This window comes from Vicia villosa, linkage group LG6 (genome assembly GCF_029867415.1).
Source record: "Vicia villosa cultivar HV-30 ecotype Madison, WI linkage group LG6, Vvil1.0, whole genome shotgun sequence".
Taxonomy (NCBI): Eukaryota; Viridiplantae; Streptophyta; class Magnoliopsida; order Fabales; family Fabaceae; genus Vicia; species Vicia villosa.
This window is the reverse complement of record NC_081185.1, coordinates 143,008,930-143,032,428: the sequence shown is the minus strand read 5'-3', so window position 1 is coordinate 143,032,428 and position 23,499 is coordinate 143,008,930. Positions and strand designations below refer to the sequence as shown.

Sequence of the window (23,499 nt, the reverse complement as noted above, 5' to 3'; positions counted from 1 at the left end):
ACTTGCGAAGTATTTTGCACCCCGCAACGTAAAGAGACGTTAGGACTTGCGGCGTGACTTTCACCCCGCAATTTCTGCCTTTGAAAAGGTGTCAAATGGTCACCTACCACATCTGACATACAATAAATTCCAACCTTTAATTTCCCCCTATTTTTTTGAAACTTAGTTGCGGGTGAATAATACTTCGCAACGTTATTTTCAAAAAAAATAAATAAATTTCACCCATCAGTTATGAGAGGAAAAATCTTTTTCTTTCTTTTATAAAAAAAAATTGTGTTGCGAGGTGAAAATCACCCCGCAAGTACATTATTTTGCTAGCTGCTTCTCACCTGGCAAAATCAATGTTTTCTTGTAGTGGGTCCCTCAAGTTCCAATTGCTTGATTTTTGTCCCCCAAGTTTTAAAATTGCTTGATTTTGATCTCCAAGTTCCAATTGCTTAATTTTGGCCCCCTTGACATGTAGACTAATTCTTTTTTTTTTGTTGCTATTTCTCTTTTCTTTTCTTTTTTTAAATATTCTTCTTTACAATCTTATACTTTGAATGTAATATTTAAAAAATCTTAAATATTTCATTCAACTTATGCATAATGATAAATTATTTTAACAAAATAAAATAAACCGCTACTTAATTAAAATAACAAATTCATTGGCCAATAACTCCCTGATAGTTAAGCATAAAGTCCCAAAATCTAGCAAATATATTAGTCATATAGAATTTCAATTTTTTATAAGGGATATTGTGTGTTTGTCCTTATATTCCAAGTGGCATGAAATATTTAAAATTTTCAAAATATTACATTCAAAGCTTAACTATTAAAAGAGAAGAAAAATATAATTGTAAAGAAGAAAATAAAAAAAAAACAACAAAAAACAAGAAATTTAATCTACATGTCATTAGAGAACTATCAAATGAAAAAAGAGACAAACTTGAGGGACCAAAATCAAACAATTGAAACTTAGGGAGCCAAAATTAAGCAATTGAAAAATTTGAGTGACCAAAATCAAACAATTGAAAATTTTAGGGTGTCAAAACTGTATTTAAGCCAAACAAAAATAAAACAAATAAAAGTATAATATCTTATTTAATCAATAATCTTAATTGCTATTGGAGGAAATTAGAATTACTTGATGCCAGACTGAATTCTAAATCAGATAAGGTGTCAAATATGTCAAATACTAGTGGTGAAAAAAATTTAATAAAAAGAAAAGGCATTAAATTCTTCCATTCAAAAAATATTTCAAATAAGACAAAATATAATTCCGTAAAAAATAGATAAAACATAATTTAAAAATAAATGCATATATGAAAACTTTTTTGTTAAATGATGAAGATCTTGTTTCTATAAATAAATATCTCTAAAAGTGAAAAGAAGGGAGAAATGAAAATAGTTTTAGAAAAAATTAAATAAAAAAAGGAAAATAAAAATATATTATGAATAAAAACAAATATATTATTGCTAGTATATTATTATTATTATTATTATTTTAAAGGATGCAACATTATTTTATAATATATATAATTGAAGATGAGTATGTTTCCATTTTTCAAAAATAAAATGAAAATATTTTCCAAAAAAATAATGAAAATAAATAAATAACATAAAGAAAAAAAAAAGTAGAAATGACATAAAGAAAAATAAATACATTATAACTAATATTTTATTATTATGTTTTTTGAAAGAACATTATTATCATAGTCAATTTTTAATTTCAAATCAATGCCAGTATTCCATTGTATGCCAGTATTACTTCAACGCCACTTGATTAAAAACTAATTTATCAGTAAAATTTACATGATCTTACAAATAAATTTAATTGTAAAAGCAATGACACATAAACTAATTACTGAGAGATTAAATCTTAAAAGTATCTAAATTTCATAAACGAAGTCAATTCGTGAAGCGATGCCATAATTGATTTATATAGAATCAACATAAAGATATTTTGTATAGATACATTTGTTTTAATTTAAAATCTCATAAATACATTTACTAATTTTCAAATTTAAGATTCGATTTTAGAAAATCATATTATTTTAAAAAAACAACGTCCCTATACATAGTGGCCAAATACATATCAAAGGATATATCTTGTGGAAGAAACAAGAAACGTCAGGAGAACTTTTTCTTTCTTTGTGTCAAACTCATCTCATCATCATTGTGTTCTCTGCTGCTTATTGAAATGGAAAATTGGAGAAAAGACCAAGGGATCAGTAATCATCAAGTGGGTCATTGGAGATCTTCATCTCATAGCGAAAAACCACATTTGGGTAAAGTGTTTTTTCTTTTCACATTCTTTGGTTTCGTTTTGTACTTTCTTTTGATTCTTTTTACTTCTTTTGGTTCACAGATAACCAGAATATGAATATGCATTCCAATGTGATGAACTGGGTAGACTATGCTGTCAAAGAGGCATTTGACGATGAAAAATTCAGGTTTTGGGCTGAGAACAACGGCTTTCCCGGCAACATTCCATTGCCCGATCCCAACATGTACGTTAACGATCCACATCACAATCAAGATTTGGATAGAGAAGTAGAGGCAAGACATAACATGAAAAAAAGGGGACACGAGGATTTGATTATCGATAGTTCTCATCGTTTGAAACAGTCCTTCACAGGACTTGGATGGGGACTCGGACCTACTGGATGGGAGGATGATAACAAAGGAGTAATAAAATCTCCCGAACCAAGTTATGTTGCTGAAGGATGGAGATCAAAGGAGTACACTGGTGGTGAGTTGCATGACATGTATCAAGCAGGAAATAGTGGGAACAGAAATTGGGGAACATGGGAAGCAAATAACAAAAGCACAGAAAATAGCATGCCATGGTCTAAGAACGATGCATATCAGCATGATAATAGTGAGTATAAGATGAATCCAGAAAGAAGAAATAGAGGAAGAGGAAGAGGGAGAGGAAGAGGAAGAGGGAGAAGAGGAGGAGGAGGAGGAGGAGGAGGAGGAGGAAGAAGAGGAAGGAGGGGAAACTATATTCCCAGTTTATAGTAAATTTCTTGGATGGCAAGAATGTTAAATACTCGGTTTTTGTAAAAGCAGTTGAGGATATAGGATTTGTTATTGAGGTGTTATAGTATTATTAGTTTAAAATATGTGTCTCTTATATTGAATAAATGCAATGACAAACATATACATAATTATATTGGATTGAAATGATTAAAATCAATGATTAAATTTCTTTAACTAATAAATATTGTATGGAGTTTTTTTTACCAAATATTGTATGGAGTTAAAACCCAAACATTTGTGTGATTATAATTAAAGTCAAACGTTTAAGAGGCTTAGTGTTTACCACTGATTAACAATATTATAAATATTAATTATATAGTTGATACATACAAATTAAATTTTATACAAAAATAAAGTTTGTGTAAAAAAAAAAATTTGTTAGAAGCGGTTTTGACCAAATTAGAAAAATGAGTAAATATAGTGGTGTTTGATTTAGAATAATAATGCAAGTGTTAGTAAGTGGGGAAATAGTTTCATATTGGATGAGTAAATTGTGTGTCTCTCACAAAGGTGTCTAATTCGACACTATGTATCAATGCTTCCTAGTGAAAAACTCCTCCGACAAAAACTACTATTGCTTTGTGGAATGTTTGTATGCATAATGTGTTTAATATCAAAATTATTGCTTAAAATTATTTATGCATGGTTGTTTTAAATGATTAATACTTACATAATTTATCATAGAAATTCTATTACACCTTTGGCCAGATCACTAATGTGGTTGAGGAGTTTGTGAAGAGAAAGATGACGTGTAGTTGGAGACTCAGATATTCATGGACTCTCCTATAATCTTCTAACATAACACACCAAATTTATAGTGGATTTTTAATCTCCTTGATTCAAAGGATTTTTAAATTTGCTTTAAATACATCACAAGACACCTCTTAAATGAGTCGTAATGTTTGCAAAATATTTAATTGCAAAGATTTAGAAAAAGTTTCATGAACATGTGCAATGAAGAGACATTATGATGTTTCAGATTTTTCACACAGCTTCAGGAAGCAATTGATTGCACTGAGGGATCAATTGATTGTTACATATGTAACATTAAAAAATATGAACATTTTCACTAAACAATCTATTGTGGGGGGAAGGGGCAATCAATTGTGAGGTCAATTTTCAAGGCAAATCGTGACCCTACAATTGGTTGCTTCTAGAGATCAATAGATTGTTCCTTTCAAATTTTCAACTTTTCACAAACAGAGGCATACTAACAATTGATTTATTAAATGAAGCAATCGATTGGTTCTTTTAAAAACTTGAAATTTTGCTTTTTAAAATATGTGGCTTGATTGCAAATGTTTTTTAAACCATTGTCAGCATCTTTTGGATGGATTTGACCTTCCTTTCCCCCCGACTTTTGCATAAAAGGATGGTCACTCAAGAGGTTGTTCTCGAAAATTAAACAATTGTGGCCTTCTTGAGCTTCGTTCACCTTAAATGAGAGTTGCGAAAGTCGATTATTATATGACCGCAATCTTTCTTTCTTCTGAATGATCTAGGTCAGGGCTGCTTGGGTTATCACATATCGTCGATACTTAGTTGCATCGAAACTCTCTTATGTAATTCTACCATAGAATCGATATGTCCATCTGGTAGGCCGTTGAACCATAGCTGAACTAGCCCAATCAAGGTTAATGCAAACAATTTTCATTTGGAGGCACCAGTGATAGTGAAGTAACTCAACTATTTGTTTACGAGCTGCGTATGTTTAACAAGATCCCCCTTTATGTCATAGTCTGTTAGCTTGGGAGGCTTTTCCATAAACTTGGGGATTTTTCTTTCCAAGATTTGTATCGACGACGGGTGCTTTGGTTGCACCTTATCTTAGTGATTCCTGCTTGAGCGGGGGAGGGAGCATGACTTCTCTGTTCTTCTTCAGGGCTCATAGGAGGAGTTTGGTGTTTTTTACTTCTGTGATGATCCTTCATTCTAGGAGCTTCGTCTATTTTTGTCCCGACTAGCTTCGGGACGACAACACGAGTCTTTCTCGAAGCAACTTCTTAAATTTTATTTTCTCGGGAAGGAATGTTCTGGATGCTCTCTTCAAGGCGTAAAAGCCTTTATTCAATAATGTGTGAGTTTTTTTCTTGAACTGTAACACCCGGTATTTAATTAATTATTTAATTAAATACTTTCAAATTATTTTGAATTTAATTGTTGAATTTGTGGGGTGTTGAATTTGTGGAGTGTTGAAATTGTTGACATGGGTTGTTATGATTAATTAGTCGATTAATTAATTGATTAAGTTGTAGAAATAGTATTGAAGAAATACTAGATTTATTATATGGACTTAATTAAGTGACGGTGGTAGTAAAAGGTGGGGTGAGAAAGTTAGGCCCAATAGGTTTAATGAAATTAGGTTAAGATAAGGATTAGGTTAATTAGCAGGGGAAAAGTCTTGGGGAATTGGTCATGGGGAGTTGCAGAGAAGAGAGAAAATGGGAGAGAAACTCATTCCCATTTTTCTTGCAGCAGTCTCACTAAATCGAAGATCCCCGATTCGTTAACCGTTGGATCGTGGCCAAATTTAGAAGGTAGATTCACAACACCTATATCTAAATTTTGACCGTTGGGATCTTTAAAATAAGGTCTGAGTTACGAGATATCATAATCGCACTGTAGCTGCATATTTGGGAAAATTTTCAGCTTTTGATTCTGATTAAAAGAGGAAAGGGTTAGAAGTTAAAGCTAGAAGGCTTCGATCGGTAGAATTATAGAGTAATCTTCAATCCAAGGTAAGGGTGGGATTCTGACTCTATGATGGGATTTATGATGAATTGTATGTGGAATTGGGTTTGTATAATCGCCTCTGTTTGTGGTTGTGTGAAATTGTTGTGGTGTGTGGTTGTTTGTGGTGGTTGTTTATGAAATTGCTGAAATTGTCTACTGTCAATGAATATATTGTTGAAAATTGTTCTATGTTGATGTTGGTATAGTTGTTATGTTGTTGTAATAATACGTTGTTGATATTGTGATGTTGGTGATGTGATTATGATTATATTATCGTTATGATTATGCTGTTGATACGATGATGATGTTGTAGGCCTATGGCCAGTGTTGTAGTGACGATATGGGCTTATGTATTTTGTGATGATGATTACCTCTAATAATTGGTAATAATAGTGATATAGGCGTATGCCTCGTGATGAGATTTTTGTTGTGTTGTATGTGATTGTCGCATTCATTAAGTCGCATCCATTTCAGAATGCATGCCTGAAAATTATGGCAAACATGATGGCCTGAAAAATTATGGCAAACACAACGGCCTGAAGATGGCAAATGTTTAAGTTGGTCTGAAAAAGGAAAATGTTTAAGTTGGCCTGAATGGCAAAAGTGACGATGGCATGAATGGGAAATGTTTAAGTTGGGAGTCTTACTACAAATGGTACCACATGCATATGCATTGTTATGAGTCACATTTCGAGTTGATTAATTGTTGTGGATGATGTTGTTGTGATGATGGGTAAGTGTTGTATTAAATTGATGATTTTGTTGTAATAGATGAAGAAAATATTATGTAATTGCTAGTTTTCTAAACTACGACTAGATGAAGAAAATATTAAATAAAATCTTAAAAGAACATGCATTAAATTAAATTTTAGTTAAATAACAATAATTAATTTAAACGTAAATTTATATTTTAATTTTTTAATACATAATGAAGATTTGTTTCCATAAAAAATAGTTTTAAAAAATAAAGTAAAAAGAGAGAAACAAACAAAAGGTAAAAAAGAAGGAAAAAAAGATAGATAGAACATTATTCTTCAAAAAAAATTATTATTATTATTATTGTTAGAACATATATAGATAGGCGAAGATGATTATATTTCTATCTTTCCAAAACAAAATGAAAAGTATTTCCATAAGTAAAAATAATGAAAAGGTTGAAATAACATAAAGAAAAACGAATATATTTTACCTTGTATATTATTATTATTATTATTATTATTATTATTATTATTATTATTTAAAAATAACGTTATTATTATTATTATTTTCAATATTTTAATTTCAAGTTAATAATTAAATTAGTTAAATTTTAATTGTGAGTGAGTGATGTTGTAATAGAAGGTAACATGCTAGTTCATTAAAGAGTAATTTCTCGATAAAATTTAAATCACTCTACAAATAAATTTAGAAAAAAATAGAATATGCATTGTCAAAATATGTTTACATTATCAACTAATGAAAGACAAATATTTAATTTAAATTTTGTATTTTTAAAATATTGACATGACATGACAAGTATAAGAATTTCGATGGTCATATGTGTAATATTGGTTCACACTCTTAATGTAGTAACTTTAAACTCATAAATTTATCCGATATTACAATTAGACATGAATTAAATAATGAGATATTAAATATTCAAGATATCTAAATTTCATAAATAAAGAGTGACTTGATCCCATTAATTGATTGATATATAATAAACATAATTTTTTTTGTTTTTTTTCAAAAATAAACATAAAGATATTTAATAATACGATAGATTTGTTTTTAAAAATCTCATAAATACGTTCATATGAATTGACGAACCAGCTACTTAACCAACCCCGGATTGCTAGGAAAGAGAGTCAGGAACACCCGTATACCACCTTAGAGTGGCGTCTCTAAGAGTTCCAAATAGAAGTTTGTATTTCAAATATTTATGTTCCCCAATGATGACTGTTTGAGTGTTAATAGAAGCGACATGCTCAAATTAATCACCGCACCCATCAAACTTAGTCGATGATGGTAGCTTAATTTTTTAAGGATGGGCGCCTCTGTTGAAACACTTTTGGAGGGGTATGTATTTTGTACCGTCTCCACATGGATTAGTGTGATATCACTGTCGTTCCACAGTTGATATGATTTTAAGAAAAAGATTTATAAGGGTTTAGATTGTAAAAGAAGTAATGATTTCAATAACATGTCACAACAGTAAATGCTTAGAAAATTAACGTTTAAAGAAACATGTCAGCATTAGATTTCATTAACCTATTTCATATTTATTCTCATAATCTAGTAAGTGAATATAGTTTATTAAGCGATATAATCACATATCACTCTTCAACACCACTTATGTCTATCTGGTGTTGTGGGTTTTACCGTATTGTTTAATCAATGATCCCTCAACCTATTAAGCAATACAATAACATAAAGACTTTATACAAGTGAATATCAAACTCCAAATATATGTATAGACTTTGGTCTTTGATATTTGATGATCTTAGGCTAAGACTTGAAACATGTTTCTCAATAATGATTCAATCCATAGAAATAACATGAAAACAAAGATAACATCTATATTGATTCATGACTAGTTCACATAACAAGGATAGAAAAAATACATAGGATTACATTCAATTACATCTAATCCGGACACAGTGGATTTAGCTATACATCATCATCGTATCTTACTTCACAATAAAAGAGAAGAGATGAATAAGAATCAATGTTGAGAAGCCGATTATTGGTGCGTATTCAGCTCTTCTTCCCCAATTATGAATTTTTACAATGTTTGTAGTGTATTTCTCTCTCCAAAATGGTGTCTAACCCTAAAAATATCAAGTTAAATCTATTTATACAAAACAAAAATGATAAAACTGCCTTGAATGGCGCTTAGCGCAGGAAAACATCGATTAGTACGCAAACCTCTATTTTGGAATCTTCTAGGGAGCTTTCATCGCGCTTCGTCCCACCATTAGCTTTTGCTTTCCTTACAAAAATGCATGTTGAAGCTATTATTTTGCCTTTTATTTCCCAAAGCTAGACAAATACAAACAAATCTACAAAATAAGCTGCAATTGATCAAACTATACAAGATTTATACGATAAAAGTTAAAAGCTAGTATTAACACTATGGTTGAGGTTTTGACATGAATATCCAATTAATTAAGTTAAATGGTGCCACTAATTTTTTTTTAAAAGAGGACAAATATATATTAAAAGAAAAAAGAGTACAAAAAGAGGGGGGACATAAGACCGAAACCCTCAAAGATTAAGCAAAACGAAAATAGGGGAAACCTAGCGTATTACGAACTAAGTCGTCAAAAACAGACACAGGAGCTTCGTTCCACCAAACAAAACCTTGAATGGATAGGCCTAATGAAGCTAGTTTGTCTGCACAGTGGTTTCCTTCTCTGTAAATATGATAAATAATAAAAGACATATTGTTCGTTCTATATATATATAGTTGAGCCATCTATTTCTTAATGAAGTGGGAACACAGTTTAAATTGCTAAAAGCTTGTGTGACTATCAAAGAGTCGGTCTCTACCCACAAGGAATTCCAATTTCTAATTGATGCTTCTTCAATTGCTCTCATTAATCCAATAAATTATGCATTTAAAGCGTTGTTCTTACCAAGATTCTCCACAAAACCGCCAATAAATTAAACATTGTGATCTCTGTAAACTCCCCCACAAGCTGCATGACCCGGGGCGCCGTGTGAGGTTTCATCCGTGTTGCATTTCACCCAGGAAATTAGGGGAGGCTTCCATAATACCTCTATTAATCTAGTTGTTCTAGGAGGATGAGAAGATACTTTGAAAGCTTTCAGAATCAAGAAGTCTTTCATATCACATGAGGAAGAAGCTTTGTTACAGTTACCTAAGAGATGGACCTGAGCAATAATTAGATTTATGGCCCGCCTCCAATGAATGGTCTTGCTTTGAAACTCTCTCTAATTTCTACATAACCAAATTGGGTTAAAAATATTGACTATGGCAGAAATAATAACTACCATTCCTTGTTGAGACCAATTTTTGTTACACACATCCCAAATGTCCTTAAAGTTTAGTCTAAAGGTATGTTGAGTAATGTTGGAAAACCAGTCCCAAATATGATGTGCAAACCTGCAAAACAGAAAAAGATGCGCCATATTTTCTTCATGGCAGCTACAGAGAACACACATCGAGGGAAAAAGCATAATGCCTCTATTAGTTAAATTCTCGTCTGTTGGAACCTTTGAGAATAAAAGCTTCCACACTAACAACGATTTCGAGGGAGGGATACAATTATTCCAAATCAGCTTTGTCCAGCTAAGATTTGCGTTAGGGGGGATTTAAATTTGTAAGCTTCTTTGAGAGTTAAATTACCTGCTACAGAGTATTTCCATCGTAGCTCATCTGGTCGAGACTCAATGGGGATATGAGACTGGTTGATAATACCAATAAGATTAGGAAACCAGTTTGCTAAATCATCTGGAACCGACCAATTAGAGTTATGGATGAAGTCAGCTACATTAGCTTTTAGGTTAGAATGGAGAGTACAAGGAATATCCAGTTGGTTCACTAAAGTGGTGCCACTAATTAATACTAAATATAAACACAATTTGTCCCTTATCAACCTCTATTCTCTCATATTATAAATTTTGGGGATCCAATAACTCAAATTCATCCGTCATGTTTGTCTCATGCTGATATTGCTGGATATGGATGGCATTATCCTCCAAAGTTTGGTTCTACCAACGAAGGTCGTTCATAGCAGTGCACATATTTTCTATGAAACTTTATTCACCTTCAAATTCATCATTGGAAAAAAAATTTGTCTTTTTGTTCACCTTGGTGGTAAAGGAAAATGTGCAGATGAACAGTAATCCGGCTAGGTGCAGGCGTTATGGTGGCCTGGGTCAATTTTACCAAGGCCACGGGATAAGCGCCACTTGTACTTGCTAAAAGTAAAAATGTATCGCAACCGCTAGTTATAAAGGGTTGTCTGAGGCTTTACACTTTATTGTGAGGTTGAAAGCTAGCTCACGTAGTGGTTAGAAGCTATGTATACGTGTATTTTTTATCCGAGTTAGGTTTTTCTTCTCGACCATGACAATGTGGTATTTATAACCGCAGTGAGCAGGAATCCAAGGCTCCATGAAAATAGAAAAAATTAAGGAATGTATAGTTTCTTCCATGATATTCTAAAGAGCATAGGCTACCTCTCCCACAATTTCTTACGTGTTGCTACAGAATAAGGACATGTCACTCACCGATTTCTAGATCAGGCGATCTTAGATAAATGCAAGGTATCCAAAAAAAAGAGAATTTCTTTGGCCACCTCCCAACCTTCTAGTCCACCTCTGGTGAAAAACCCAAACTACCCCTGACTTCGGAAATGCATTTCCGAAATGCAAGAAAAAGGTGTTTTCGGAGATGCATCTCCAAAAGCGCCTTTTTTTTTGAAAAAATTGTCTTATTTCGGAAGTTCATTTCCGAAAACAGCATTTCGGAAATGAACTTCCGAAATAATGCGCGTTTTGCAGATTAAGCAAAACAGCCCCCCTCCCCCAAATCATTTACCCTAATCTTCTTTCAAACTCAAACCCTCTTCAAAAATTCTGCAAAAGCAAGTGTGAAGTATCAGAGGTTGCCAAACTCTTCTTCCAAACTCAACCAAACTCATCTCAAACACTAATTGGTAAGTTTATCATTTTTTTCAATTTTTAGATCCATTATACATTACTATATTAGGGTGTTTAGAAACTGAAAAAATCACATTAAGATAGGTTGGTACTGATATTAGGTTGTTTAGTAGGCATAAAAATAGTTTTGGTTTAGGTTTTTGGGGTCTGCCATTGGAGGTTGCAGAGAAGTTCTGCGCAGGGGTGTTTCGGAAGTTCATTTCAGAAAACACCTCCATTCCCAGTTTCGGAAATGAACTTCCGAATTGTATCAGAAGTGCATTTTTTATTTTTTTTCTTTTGTCTCGCATATTTATCGATTTCAATTGTTTATAGGAACATGTCAGGCAACCAACCAGCACGCGTTAGACAGGGTAGGGAGACCCAGACTGCGTCGGCTAGACGCGAGCGGGCGGCGGCGCAACTGGCGTCGACACAAGGACGGGGGCAGGGTCGGGGACGACGTGTGCGAGTTCCCGTGGATATGGGAGAGGGTACATCTACTTTAGGATCTAGGAGTCGGCTGGCTCGGGTATCTTCTTCCCGCCAGCGAGAGGAGGAGGAGGAGGAGGTGGCGGCAGTGCCTTACCACGAGCCGGAGGGGGTACCGGATGTTGATCCTCCAGCCGGGGAGGAGGATGAGGAGGAGGACAGCTATCCGGGAGGGCCCTTTGACACTTCCGTGCTGATTAACTACCACGATCACGTCGCTCGACGTATTTGGGAGGGAGAGGTATTTTTTATAATTTAACCGTTTATAATTTAGACGTTTATTCAATATTTTCTTAACGATCTATTTAACATATGCTTTTGTTTATTTTTTTTTAAGAGGAGAGAGAGCCGTTGAAAATGGTGAACCACGCCCGCAAGATTTTCAGTCTGTTTAAACCAGCAGCTGAGTGGTTTAACGACGCGGTGCGAGGTTCAGGGCTTAGCGGGCTCTGCATGACGGGGTACACCACCATCAGCATCGGCATGCAGGAGGCATTTGTGGAGCGCTGGCACAAAGAGACGTCTTCTTTCCACTTGCCAGTGGGGGAGATGACGATCACCTTACATGACGTGCAGTGTCTTCTCCACCTGCCCATCAGGGGGCCGCTGTTGACCCACTTCCGGATCCAGAGGGTCGAGGCCAGTAGTCACTGGATGGCGCTCTATTTGGGCATGGAGCCCGAAGTTGCTGACTTCGAGTGCATCACGACATCTGGGCCTCATGTCCGGTTCACCACACTGAGCCGCTATTTCGAGCACCACCTGGATGCGGAGGCCATGCCGAGCAGGCGGGTGACGAGCTATTCACACAATACCACCGCGGCTGCGCTCTCCGGTGCTGGTACATGCATGTGGTAGGCGCTGCTTGCTTTGTGGACAAGAGTGCAAGGTATGTCGATGTGACCTACCTCCGCTACTTCATGGACCTGGATACCGTTCACCAGTGGAACTGGGGGGCAGCTACTCTGGCATACCTCTACCAGAAGCTGAATGAGGCCTCCAACTGGAGGACGAGGCAGTTGGTCGGATCCTTCACACTACTCACGGTACGTTTCATTTTAATTGTTTCGTATTTATTTATGTTTCGTATTTATTTTTAATACATTATCGTGTTTCTGTTTCAGAGCTGGATCATCTCCTACTTCTCCCGCATCCACAGCTTTCACATCGATCCTGCGTACGTGGACGCCATGCCCAGGGCCGCGAGATACGTTCTCCAGAGGGGGAACGATGCGGTGGGACCATACCGTGGATACCTAGACCGCACGATGCATGACGACGTCACCTGGAGGCCGTTCAGCGACTACGCTCAGATTGTCCCCTTTGACGACATTGCTCTATATTCAGGCTGGCTGGCATGTGGGACCGGCATCATGGTCCGGTATCTCCCTGAGCGGTGCATGCGTCAGTTCGGATTCGTGCAGCGGATACCCAGGTCACCCTTTGAGGCTGCTCCCGACATTGTGACCCGAGTGCAGCTCACTGCCATATGGGAGGATTGGGAGCGTCATGTGGTACCGGAGGAGTACCGTCGCACTCGGGTCACCCAGGACTGGCACAGTGAGGAGGGATACGTCACATGGTTCTACCGGGTGTCACATCCTCTTCTGAGACCCGACGTTCCCGGCGCTCCTAGGCCAGCACACGAGGAGATCATGGAGAACCAGCAGGCCGACGATGACCACGCCATTGATCTCATGCCGATCTGCCAGCGGATAGAGATGCTTGGGCGGGACGCGTTGGATCGAGGTGTCGTTCAGCAGGGCGGTCCAGAGGCAGTCGCCGTGATGGAGATGATCGTCACTGATGCGGGCCATGCGGCGACATACAGGCGGCAGAGGAGGTCCCAGGGAGAGAGGGTTAGGCACACCTAGTAGTGGTCGGGTTTATTTATTTTTTGTTTTCGGATTGTATCTTTAGCACATTATTATTATTATTTGGATTTGGTTGAGCTTGTATATATTTCTTTTTTTTATCATATTAGTATTTTCACCTTTATATGTCGTTTATTTTATTTCCCAGTTTCTTTTAATTAAAAATACGAAACTGTTAAGAAAAACATAAAAAAAAATCTCTGTTTCTGCATAATTCGGAAGTGCATTTCCAAAACCCCTCAAAATCTGAACAAAGGTGTTTTCGGAAGTTCATCTCCGAAAACACCCCCCATGAGGTGTTTTTGGAAGTTCATCTCCGAACACACCCCCCATGAGGTGTTTTCGAAGATGCACTTTCGAATTGTGGAAATTTTTTAAAAAAAATCAAAGCTTCGGAAGTTCATTTCTGAAGCAGAGGTAATTTCGGTTTTTCGCTGGGGGTAACCCCCATAGGGAGGTGGCTAAAGAAATTTTCAAAAAAAAAAAAGACAACACATCTAAGAAATATGTGAAGTATCCAAGTAAGGGGTGATTGTGGGACCCTCTGCAGGCCTTTTATAAATATGTTTTTTCTTTAACTACGACTATATGGAGGAAAGAATGAGTAAAATTAAAAAAAAAAACAATTATTTCTCTCTTTCAAAAACAAAATAAAAAGACTTTCCATAAGTAAAAGTAATGAAAATGAAATTATTTCATAAAGAAAAAAATGAAAAGTTTTAAATAACATAAAGCAAAACGAATATATTATAACTTGTATATTATTATTTATATTTTTAAGAAAGAACATTATTAGTATTGTCAATTTTTAGTTTCAAGTAAAAAATTAAATCAGTAAAATTTTAACTGTAAGTTGTAAGTGAGTGATGTTGTAAGTAAAAGTAACACACCAGTTTGTTATTAATGTGTTTTAAAATTCAAGCTGAACTAGTCCGTTTGATCGGTTAGACCATAAATTGAAGAGTAGAAATTGTTCAGTAAGGTCTTCGGACCATAATTGTAATTAATTTGGCAAAAATAAGTATAATGCAGCTGGTTTAGTGATCAGAGCGATGAATTGGTGGATTTCTTGATACGGAGGATTGGTCTTTTTATATTTAGTTTTTAGATTAATTATAATTTTGATCAACTGTTTTTATTTTAATTAAGTTTTGCTGCCTCCATTTTAAAATTAAATTTTATTAATATTTACTATTATGTTAATTATTTAGAATAAAAAAACAATATTAAAATTAAAAAATAAAATTCTATTAAATTTTAAGAGTCAGACTCGTAACCTTTCAAAATTATTAGGATTGTGTTTTATCCATTGCACATTAAAGTTCTTTGATGTTTTATTTAGTCAAAGAGAAGAAAGTTATATATTCTATAATTATAATATTTCTCTATAAGCACTCTCAATAAATTCATTATTATTTATCATATTTTATTATATAATAAATTTAGAAAATTAAAAATTAATTATGAGATATAATAATTTTATAAATTAAGAAAAGTTTTGAAAAAAATTATGTTACTAAAGAATCACATTATTTTTATAAATAAAAATAGGGAAAATATCATTTTATAGATGAAAATAATATTCTGGGATTATTATTTTTAGGTAAAAATCACATTATTTTGACTAACTTTTTTATTTTTCTACTCTTTATATTCTGGGATCAAATTCATGTTTTAAACCATGGGTTAAAGAGTAATTGATAGATAAAATTTACATCATTCTACAAATAAACTTTATCTGATATAACAATTGCACATGAATTAATTACTCAAATAGTAAATCTTTAAGAAATATAAATTTCATTAAGAAAGTCAAAATGAAATCTGATTTCATTAATTGATTGATATAGAATAAAAATAAGATATTTGATAATATATATAGTTTTTTTTAAAAATCTCAAAAACACATTCATATTAATTTTCAAATTTAAGATTCTATTATAGGAAAATTTATTGATTAAAATATTATTTTCCCTATTTAGTCTAAAAATAATATTTGTAAAAGAAACAAAACAAAAAGATTTTAATAAACATATTTAGTCAAAATGAGATCTGATTCCATTAATTGATTGATATAGAATAAGCATAAAAAAATAAAATAATATCTATAAATTTTTTTAAAAAAATCTTATAAATACATTCATATTAATTTTCAAATTTAAGATTCTATTATAGAAAAATTGATTGATTAAACTACTATTTTCCCTATTTAGTCTAAAAATAATAATTGTAAAAGAAACAAAATAAAAAGATTAGGTGAGATCCTGTTCAGCTGTTCCTATATATATCGGTGCAGTACAAGTCCAAGCACATATCTTGCAGAAGAAACAAGTAGGTAAACTGACATGTGGTTTGTGATAGCCAAGGTTAGTTACGTTGTTCTGATGCAATGTTTTGTTATAATCCAAAAAAGTCTAGCTCGTGAAGATCCTACTTTGCAATTTATGTTCCGTCAATGCATATGAAGTATTCGTTGGGTCTTTGATCTCTACAGGATTTATATTTGTTTTTGCCATGTAATTTACTTAAATATTAGCACATGATTTTATTTATTTTTTCTTTTTTTCCTCCACCTTCAGCATCCATAAAAGAAAAGGCATTGAATTTGTTATGGATAAATTTATTTCTCTTTTCACTTCCACATGACAATAGATTAAAATTTGTGATACCCGTGACAATGTGGAGAAGAAAGACTTACTTATTGTAAAAAGTGCACCATAGATGCACAACACACGTAAATATTTTAATCATTTGCATATTCCATAATTTACTTGCAATCAACATGTCTACAAAGTTTTTTATTTTTAGGTGTTGATTTACATGGAAGTATGTTCTATTTCTCATTCATCAATCAAGTATTATATGCATGTTAAATCGGGAAAGTTCTCGATAATTGGACATGTGTGGAGTGTATACTGAGGAAACAAACTTTCTCATAAATGCAAGATAAGGTTGAAAAAACTGTCAAAAGAATGAAAGGACGAGAAATTTTTGATAGAAGTCCTTTCATTTTTTTGACAGATTTTTCAACCTAGAAAGTTTGTTCCCTCAACATATACTCTTCACATGTCCATTTATCAGGAATTTTTCAGCCTAATATGCATACAATACCTAGTTGATGAATGAGAAATAGAACTATACCAAATTTATTTCCATGTAAATCAGAACATAGAAATGAAAAAACTTTTTTGAGATTCAAATTGTAAGTAAATTGTAGCAAATACAAAAGATTTAAATGTTTACATGTGTTGTGCGCCTTCGGTGCACTTTTTATTACAAGCAAGTAAGTCTTTCTTCCTCATATCGCCACAGGTATCTCAAACATTAATTTGTTGTCATGTGGAAGTGAAGAGAGAAATAAATTTATCCATAAACATTAGACCAAATTGGATGCCTTTTCTTTTAGTTATGTTAGAGGTAGAGGGAAGAAGAAAAAATAAAAAATCTAGTGCTAATATTTAAGTGAATTACATAGCAAAAAGAAAATATAAAGAAAAACCGCAACATAAACAATAAAATAGGATCTTCATATGCATTAATGGAACATAAACAATAAAATAGGATCTTCACCTACTAGATTTTATTTGATTATGAAGAAAAACCGCAACAGAACAACTAAGCCTGGCTCTCACAAAGCACATGCCGATTTACCCTCTTTTTTCATTTGTGTCAAACTCATATATCGGAAGACCACCTTTGGGTAAAACGTCTTTATATTTTCACTCTCTTTCGTTTGGTTTTGTTATCTCTTTTGATTCTTTTTAGTTCTTTTGGTTCATAGAAAATAGGTTTCCAATTGTTCCTATATGGGAAAAGGTAATAGAAGGATATATATAATGTATATGCATTCCAATGTGATGAAATGAGAAAACTATATTGTCAAAGAGTGACGATGAAAATTTCAGGTTTTGAGCTGAGAAAAACAATTTTCCCTACAATATTCCATTGCCCGATAGCTACAGACTTGATTTTGTTAAAGGATTTGGGGATATTGGTTTTGTTAGCAAGGTGTTATAGTATTGTATATATATGTGTCTCTTATCTATAATAATATATAAAGGCAAAACATAGTTTTGATGTAGCCTATTTTCCTTTTAATTATACCTTTTTTAGTTGTTTTTTAACTTCAATTTCTCTTTACTAACTTGCTATATGCCAGTTTTTATTTCTTTTTCATTTTTATTTTTTTAAATTATTTTATAAATAATTAAATAAAAATTAAAAATCAAAACATAAAAAATAATGTTTATATTTTTATCCGCTGCATATCGAAGAAAGAGGACAGACGGGCACGTGAGTGCCCGTCTGGACGCTAGTATTGAATAAACGCAATAACATGCATATAATTATATTGTATTGAAGTGGTTAAAATCAATGATTAAATTACTTTACCTAATAAATATTGGAACGAGTTGGACACAAATGATAAATATTCAATACAAAATTATTTGAAACTCCAATATTTTCTAAAGCATCTACTTTTATTAGTTTAAAAAAAAAAACATTATTAATTTAATACTTCTAATCAAGCACAAACAATGACTTTATATTATGAAACGACCCATAAGCCATAATCCCTTCTGTAGATGTAGTTAGTCAGTGCATTCACCACTTTCATCAAATCAATATAAAGTTCAATTTTCTAAAAACCGCTAGAAAAAACAAAAAGAAAACCATCAACAATACCTTTACGTGTCAACACTGCAAATACCAATTCCTTAAAAAACCACATAACTAGTCTCTATTTGTGACCCTAAGCAGGAAACAACACCCTATAACATCCTTTGTTTATCTAGAGTATGCATCCGACTTCATTACAACATACTACATATATTAAGTTTAAACATGTCTACAAATATCAACCTTCAAATTGGTAGGCAACACAAAATCTTCAGCATAAACTATATTATTCCTCCAAAACCATATCTTGTAGCATGTCATTGCCCTAATTTATGACCAATTTGAAATCACTTTGTGCCCCTAACACGTGCTGCATATACAAATTGACCAAGTTTTGCAAATCAACTACAAAAAAAATTGCTCAGTAATTCGATTTTCATTAAAGAAATTGAAACAAATTTCCCTGTCAGAGTCTCGCATAATATTGAATACAATCTTAATAAATTCCTCAGAATCAGCATATAAGGGGTCTCTTAAATGAATGAGATGCCACCTATTACGTGTTTTTTTATATATTTTACTAGTACTTTCAACCCGTGCGATGCACATGACAAATTATTGATAGATATTGTACGTTAGGAAAAAAAATTAGAATTTTTATTGATTAAATAGTTGAGGTACATAGAAATTAATGATGGAGTAATGAGTTGGATTAATTAATATTAAATTTCAATTAATATATTAAATAACATTTGTTGGAAAGAGAAAAGAAAATTATATAATTAAAAACTGTTTAGGCGGGATTTTATTCAAAATTTGGCGGCTAATCTATATTTTGTTTTAATATATTAAGGATATTTAAATTAAAATTGGATAACATTTTACCACGGTCAGATTTTCCAATCGTGGGGAAATACCCATCTTATTGACACGCTTTGAAATTTGTTTTTCAATGATTTTTAAAACACTTTTGTGTTGCAACTAGTGTCTTACCCGTGCGTTCGCACGGGTACCCGTCGTTTCCGCGCATTTGGGTTTAGGGAAATCAGAAATGTTAGGAAAAGATTATAAGTTAGGTTAGAGGTTATGATAAAGAAAAATGGTGTGTGTAAAACAGAAGTGAATGGAAAAGCTGTTGTTGGGCAAGATTCGTTCGAGGGTATTAGTGAAGTTGCATATATATATCGAAGGCAATAGTAAAGGTGGAAGGTGTGACAAAGGGAAGGGTAAGTATGTGGGATCTTCTTCTGCTGGTGTTGATGAAAGCGTTAATATGCAGTCATACATAACTATTTTGTCGGATAGTGACAGGTAAAGGTATTGTGAAGTAATAGTGAATAGGACTGAGTTATTTATTTTGAGTTTATTTTGATAACTAATTTAATATTTCCGTTAATATTAAATATTTTGATCAGTAAGTTCATTTTCCCGTTAATATTTAATATTTCGATCAGTAACTTCATGTTCCCGTTAATAATCAATATTTTGCTATATTCCCGTTAATATTCAATATTTTGCTCAGCAACTTCTTGTTCCAGTTAATATTCAATATTTTAATCAATTAATTCATGTTCCCGTTAATATTCAATTGTTTTATCAGGAACTTCGTGCGCGCATTTGTTCCAAAAATATTATAGGTGCTTATAATTATTTCAATATATCAAAATATGTAAATTAATAATATAAATATTTTTTATATAAATATTATTTTTGTTTTTTTTAAATTATTGTCAAAAATATTTAAACCAATAGTAAAGTTGTTATACTATTATTCAATATTTTGATCAGTATGTTTCTGTTATTATTCAATATTTTGATGAGTAACTTAATAATTCCGTTAACATTCAATGTTTTGATCAGTAACTTCATGTTCCCGTTAATAATCAATATTTTGATCAGTAACCTCATGTTCCCATTAATATTCAATATTTTGATCAGCAACTTCATGTTCCCGATAATATTCAATATTTTGATCAATAACTTCTTGTTCCCGTTAATATTAATATTTTTATCAGGAGCTTCATGTTTTCGTTAATATTCTATATTTTGATTAGTAACTTCATGTTCCCGTTAATATTCAATATTCTAATTAGTTACTTCATATTCCCGTTAATATTCAATATTCTAATCAGTAACTTCATGTTCCCGTTAACATTCAATATTTTGATCAATAACTTCATGTTCCCATTAATATTTAATATTTTGATCAGTAACTTGATCTTCCTGTTAATATTCAATGTTTTGATCAGCAACTTCATGTTCCCGTTAATATTTAATATTTTAATAATAAGTTCTTGTTCCCGTTAATATTTAATATTTTTATCGGGAACTCCATGTTCCCATTAATATTCTATATTTTGATTAGTTACTTTATGTTCCCGTTAATATTCGATGTTTTTATCAGTTATTTCATGTTCCTGCTAATATTAAATATTTTGATCAATAATTTTATGTTCTCGTTAATATTGAATATATTGATCAGTAATTTCATGTTCCCGTTAATATTCAATATTTTAATCAGTTACTTCATGTTTCCGTTAATATTTAATATTTTAATGGGTTACTTCATGTTCCCGTTAATATTCAATATTTTGATTAGTTATTAAGATAAATCTATGTTTTGTAATTAAACAATAAAAGTACTAATTAAAATAAAATTCATTATAACATTGATGAAATGTAACTGATTTTTAAATAGATTGTAAGAGTGGCAGTTAAGTTTTTATTAAAAAAAAAAAGATAAATACATAGTAAGTTATAATAATTGAAACAATTGAGAAATTTAGGGGATAAACCGTGAAATATTTCAAAGGATGCATGACGAATCGTTTTTAGCAATTTATGCTATTTGGCCACAATTATACCAACCATTTTTTATAGAATGTCTTTGGCTTTCTGTCAGTTTTTGTAAGCAATTGTGATGAGTTTGCTTGTTGGAGACATAATGGTGAGCAAATATAAATATTCTCATTTTCAAAAAAAAAAAAATTAAAATTCATTCATTAATTTATAGATATTTTTAATTAATTTTTAAAAAACATATATTTTTCTTATTTACATTAATATTAATATATATATATATATATATATATATATATATATATATATATATATATATATATATATATATATATATATATATATATATATATATATATATATATATATATATATATATATATATATATATATATATATACCTATCGTAATATTCATAGAATTTTAATAAAAAATTCATATAGTTATTATATTTATATTATAATAAATATTGATGTAGCACATTATTTGATATTAATTATTTATTAATTAAAAAAATAACATCATATTCTCCACCTTATTTCAAATAGACATGTTTAATGAAGATGCCATATTTAGCTTTTTATAATACGTAAGCATAACATATTTATATCTATTATATTCCTTCATATTATTGAAAACAAAATTTCAAATTTATATTATTTATTATAATAAAGTGAAATTAATGTTTTAATAATAAATAATTTATATAAAATTATAAATAAAATATTTAATGAAATGACATGTCAGTTTTAATATCATAACATTGATGTAATAATGATTGATTTCTATCATATTAAAAGTGATTTAATATTCATTTAATTGCATTCTAAATTTGAATGACTTATGATATTAATAGCGGTTTAGTTTTTCTTTATTCTCATTATAAATTTAAATGCATTTAAAATAATGAAATTAAATAAGAATTAAATTATTTTTTGATTTGTTATGAATAATTGGATGATTGTCTCCCAATAACTTTATTCTTTATTTATAATAATTTATATTTATTACATTGTCTATATGTTATCCTATATATACATAGATAAAATACTACATAATTATTCTCATCTTTCTCATCTTTCTCTCTTCTCTTTTCTCTTGTTTCTCCTTATTATTTTATAACACTATTGAATTTCTAACAATTTATTGTAGTTTTTAGAAAAGAAAAATAAAAAAATTAAAATTTATCAATGGTCCACCTTTCACCTAAGATTTAAGTATTGTTATATTTTTCCTGTACACGTTTCTAAGATTTATCATTGAGTCAAATATAAGCAAATATCACTTTCCAAAAATAATATTTTAAAAATCATAATTGAAAATGATTGACATAAATTATCAAATTTAAATGTAAAATATTAGTTTCATATCAACTATTAATAAAATGTTGGTCATGTTAAAAAAAAAAAGGTGATTTATATATCTAATATATTAAAAAAAAAATTTCGTAAAGTAAATTTTAAATTAATTTTACCTTCTAAATATCAATATCTAATATCTAATAAAACTTATACAAAAAATTAACAACCGACATATGATATTTTAGCCTATAAATATGAGACATAAGTTTCACCATTGTTGCAAAGAAACATGGCTTTAAAGTTTGAGACTATTCTTCTTGTCATCATTTTTGGTAAATCTTTGAACTCATCTACTCTCTTCCTTTTTAATTTCTTTCTAAAACAAAAAAAAACTTATAAATTTATAAAATATCTTTTTGGTTTATGATTCAGGTGCAATTCTTTTGGAAGGCAATCTGAAAATTGTTGAAGCTTGCCCCCAATTTTGCTATGGTGATGCTGCATACATGATTTGTCCTTCTTCTGGAAATCAACATCTCAGTCCAGGATGCAACTGTTGTTTTGCATCCACTGGTTGTACAATTTACAAAGCAGATGGAACTTCTCTTTGTACTAAGAATTGAAATATATAGGATGGTGATGTGAATGTCTCTATTCACATGCACAGAATAATCACTCTTTAGAAGAATCTTGAGCATGCATGTTGCTGCAGATACAACAATTATGGAAAATCACCTGCTGCTGTCAATAACAGCTTCCACAGGATGCAGCTCCCCATTTCTTAAAAATGCCCGAGCATATAATTCACCTAGTTATATATATTTCATTTAAGTAATAAAATTAAAAAAAAACAATTAACTGTATAATCTAATTAGAGCAAACTTATTGTGATCTTTTTTATATGTGTTCTTATCTTCTAGTTTTATGATACATTCTTCTCCCTTGCTAACAACTTTCAAAATCCCTTCCCATGTCCATTTGTTAACATCCCATTCATCAGCCCT

General features: G+C 31.5%; 2 protein-coding genes across 2 annotated transcripts; both read left to right on the top strand.

Annotated features, from left to right (window-relative positions):
- The first annotated feature begins 2,182 nt into the window (after window positions 1-2,182).
- LOC131614871 (uncharacterized) lies at window positions 2,183-3,092 on the top strand. The gene is made up of 3 exons (XM_058886409.1): window positions 2,183-2,270; window positions 2,351-2,863; window positions 3,058-3,092. Exons 1-3 carry the CDS (start codon window positions 2,183-2,185, stop codon window positions 3,090-3,092), a joined length of 636 nt encoding a protein of 211 aa, XP_058742392.1.
- Window positions 3,093-22,784: 19,692 nt separating this feature from the next.
- LOC131612619 (proteinase inhibitor PSI-1.2-like) lies at window positions 22,785-23,331 on the top strand. Its single transcript, XM_058884381.1, has 2 exons — window positions 22,785-22,827; window positions 22,928-23,331. The coding sequence occupies exons 1-2, from the start codon at window positions 22,785-22,787 to the stop codon at window positions 23,116-23,118; spliced, it is 234 nt and encodes a 77-aa protein (XP_058740364.1). The 3' UTR covers window positions 23,119-23,331.
- Window positions 23,332-23,499: the final 168 nt, after the last annotated feature.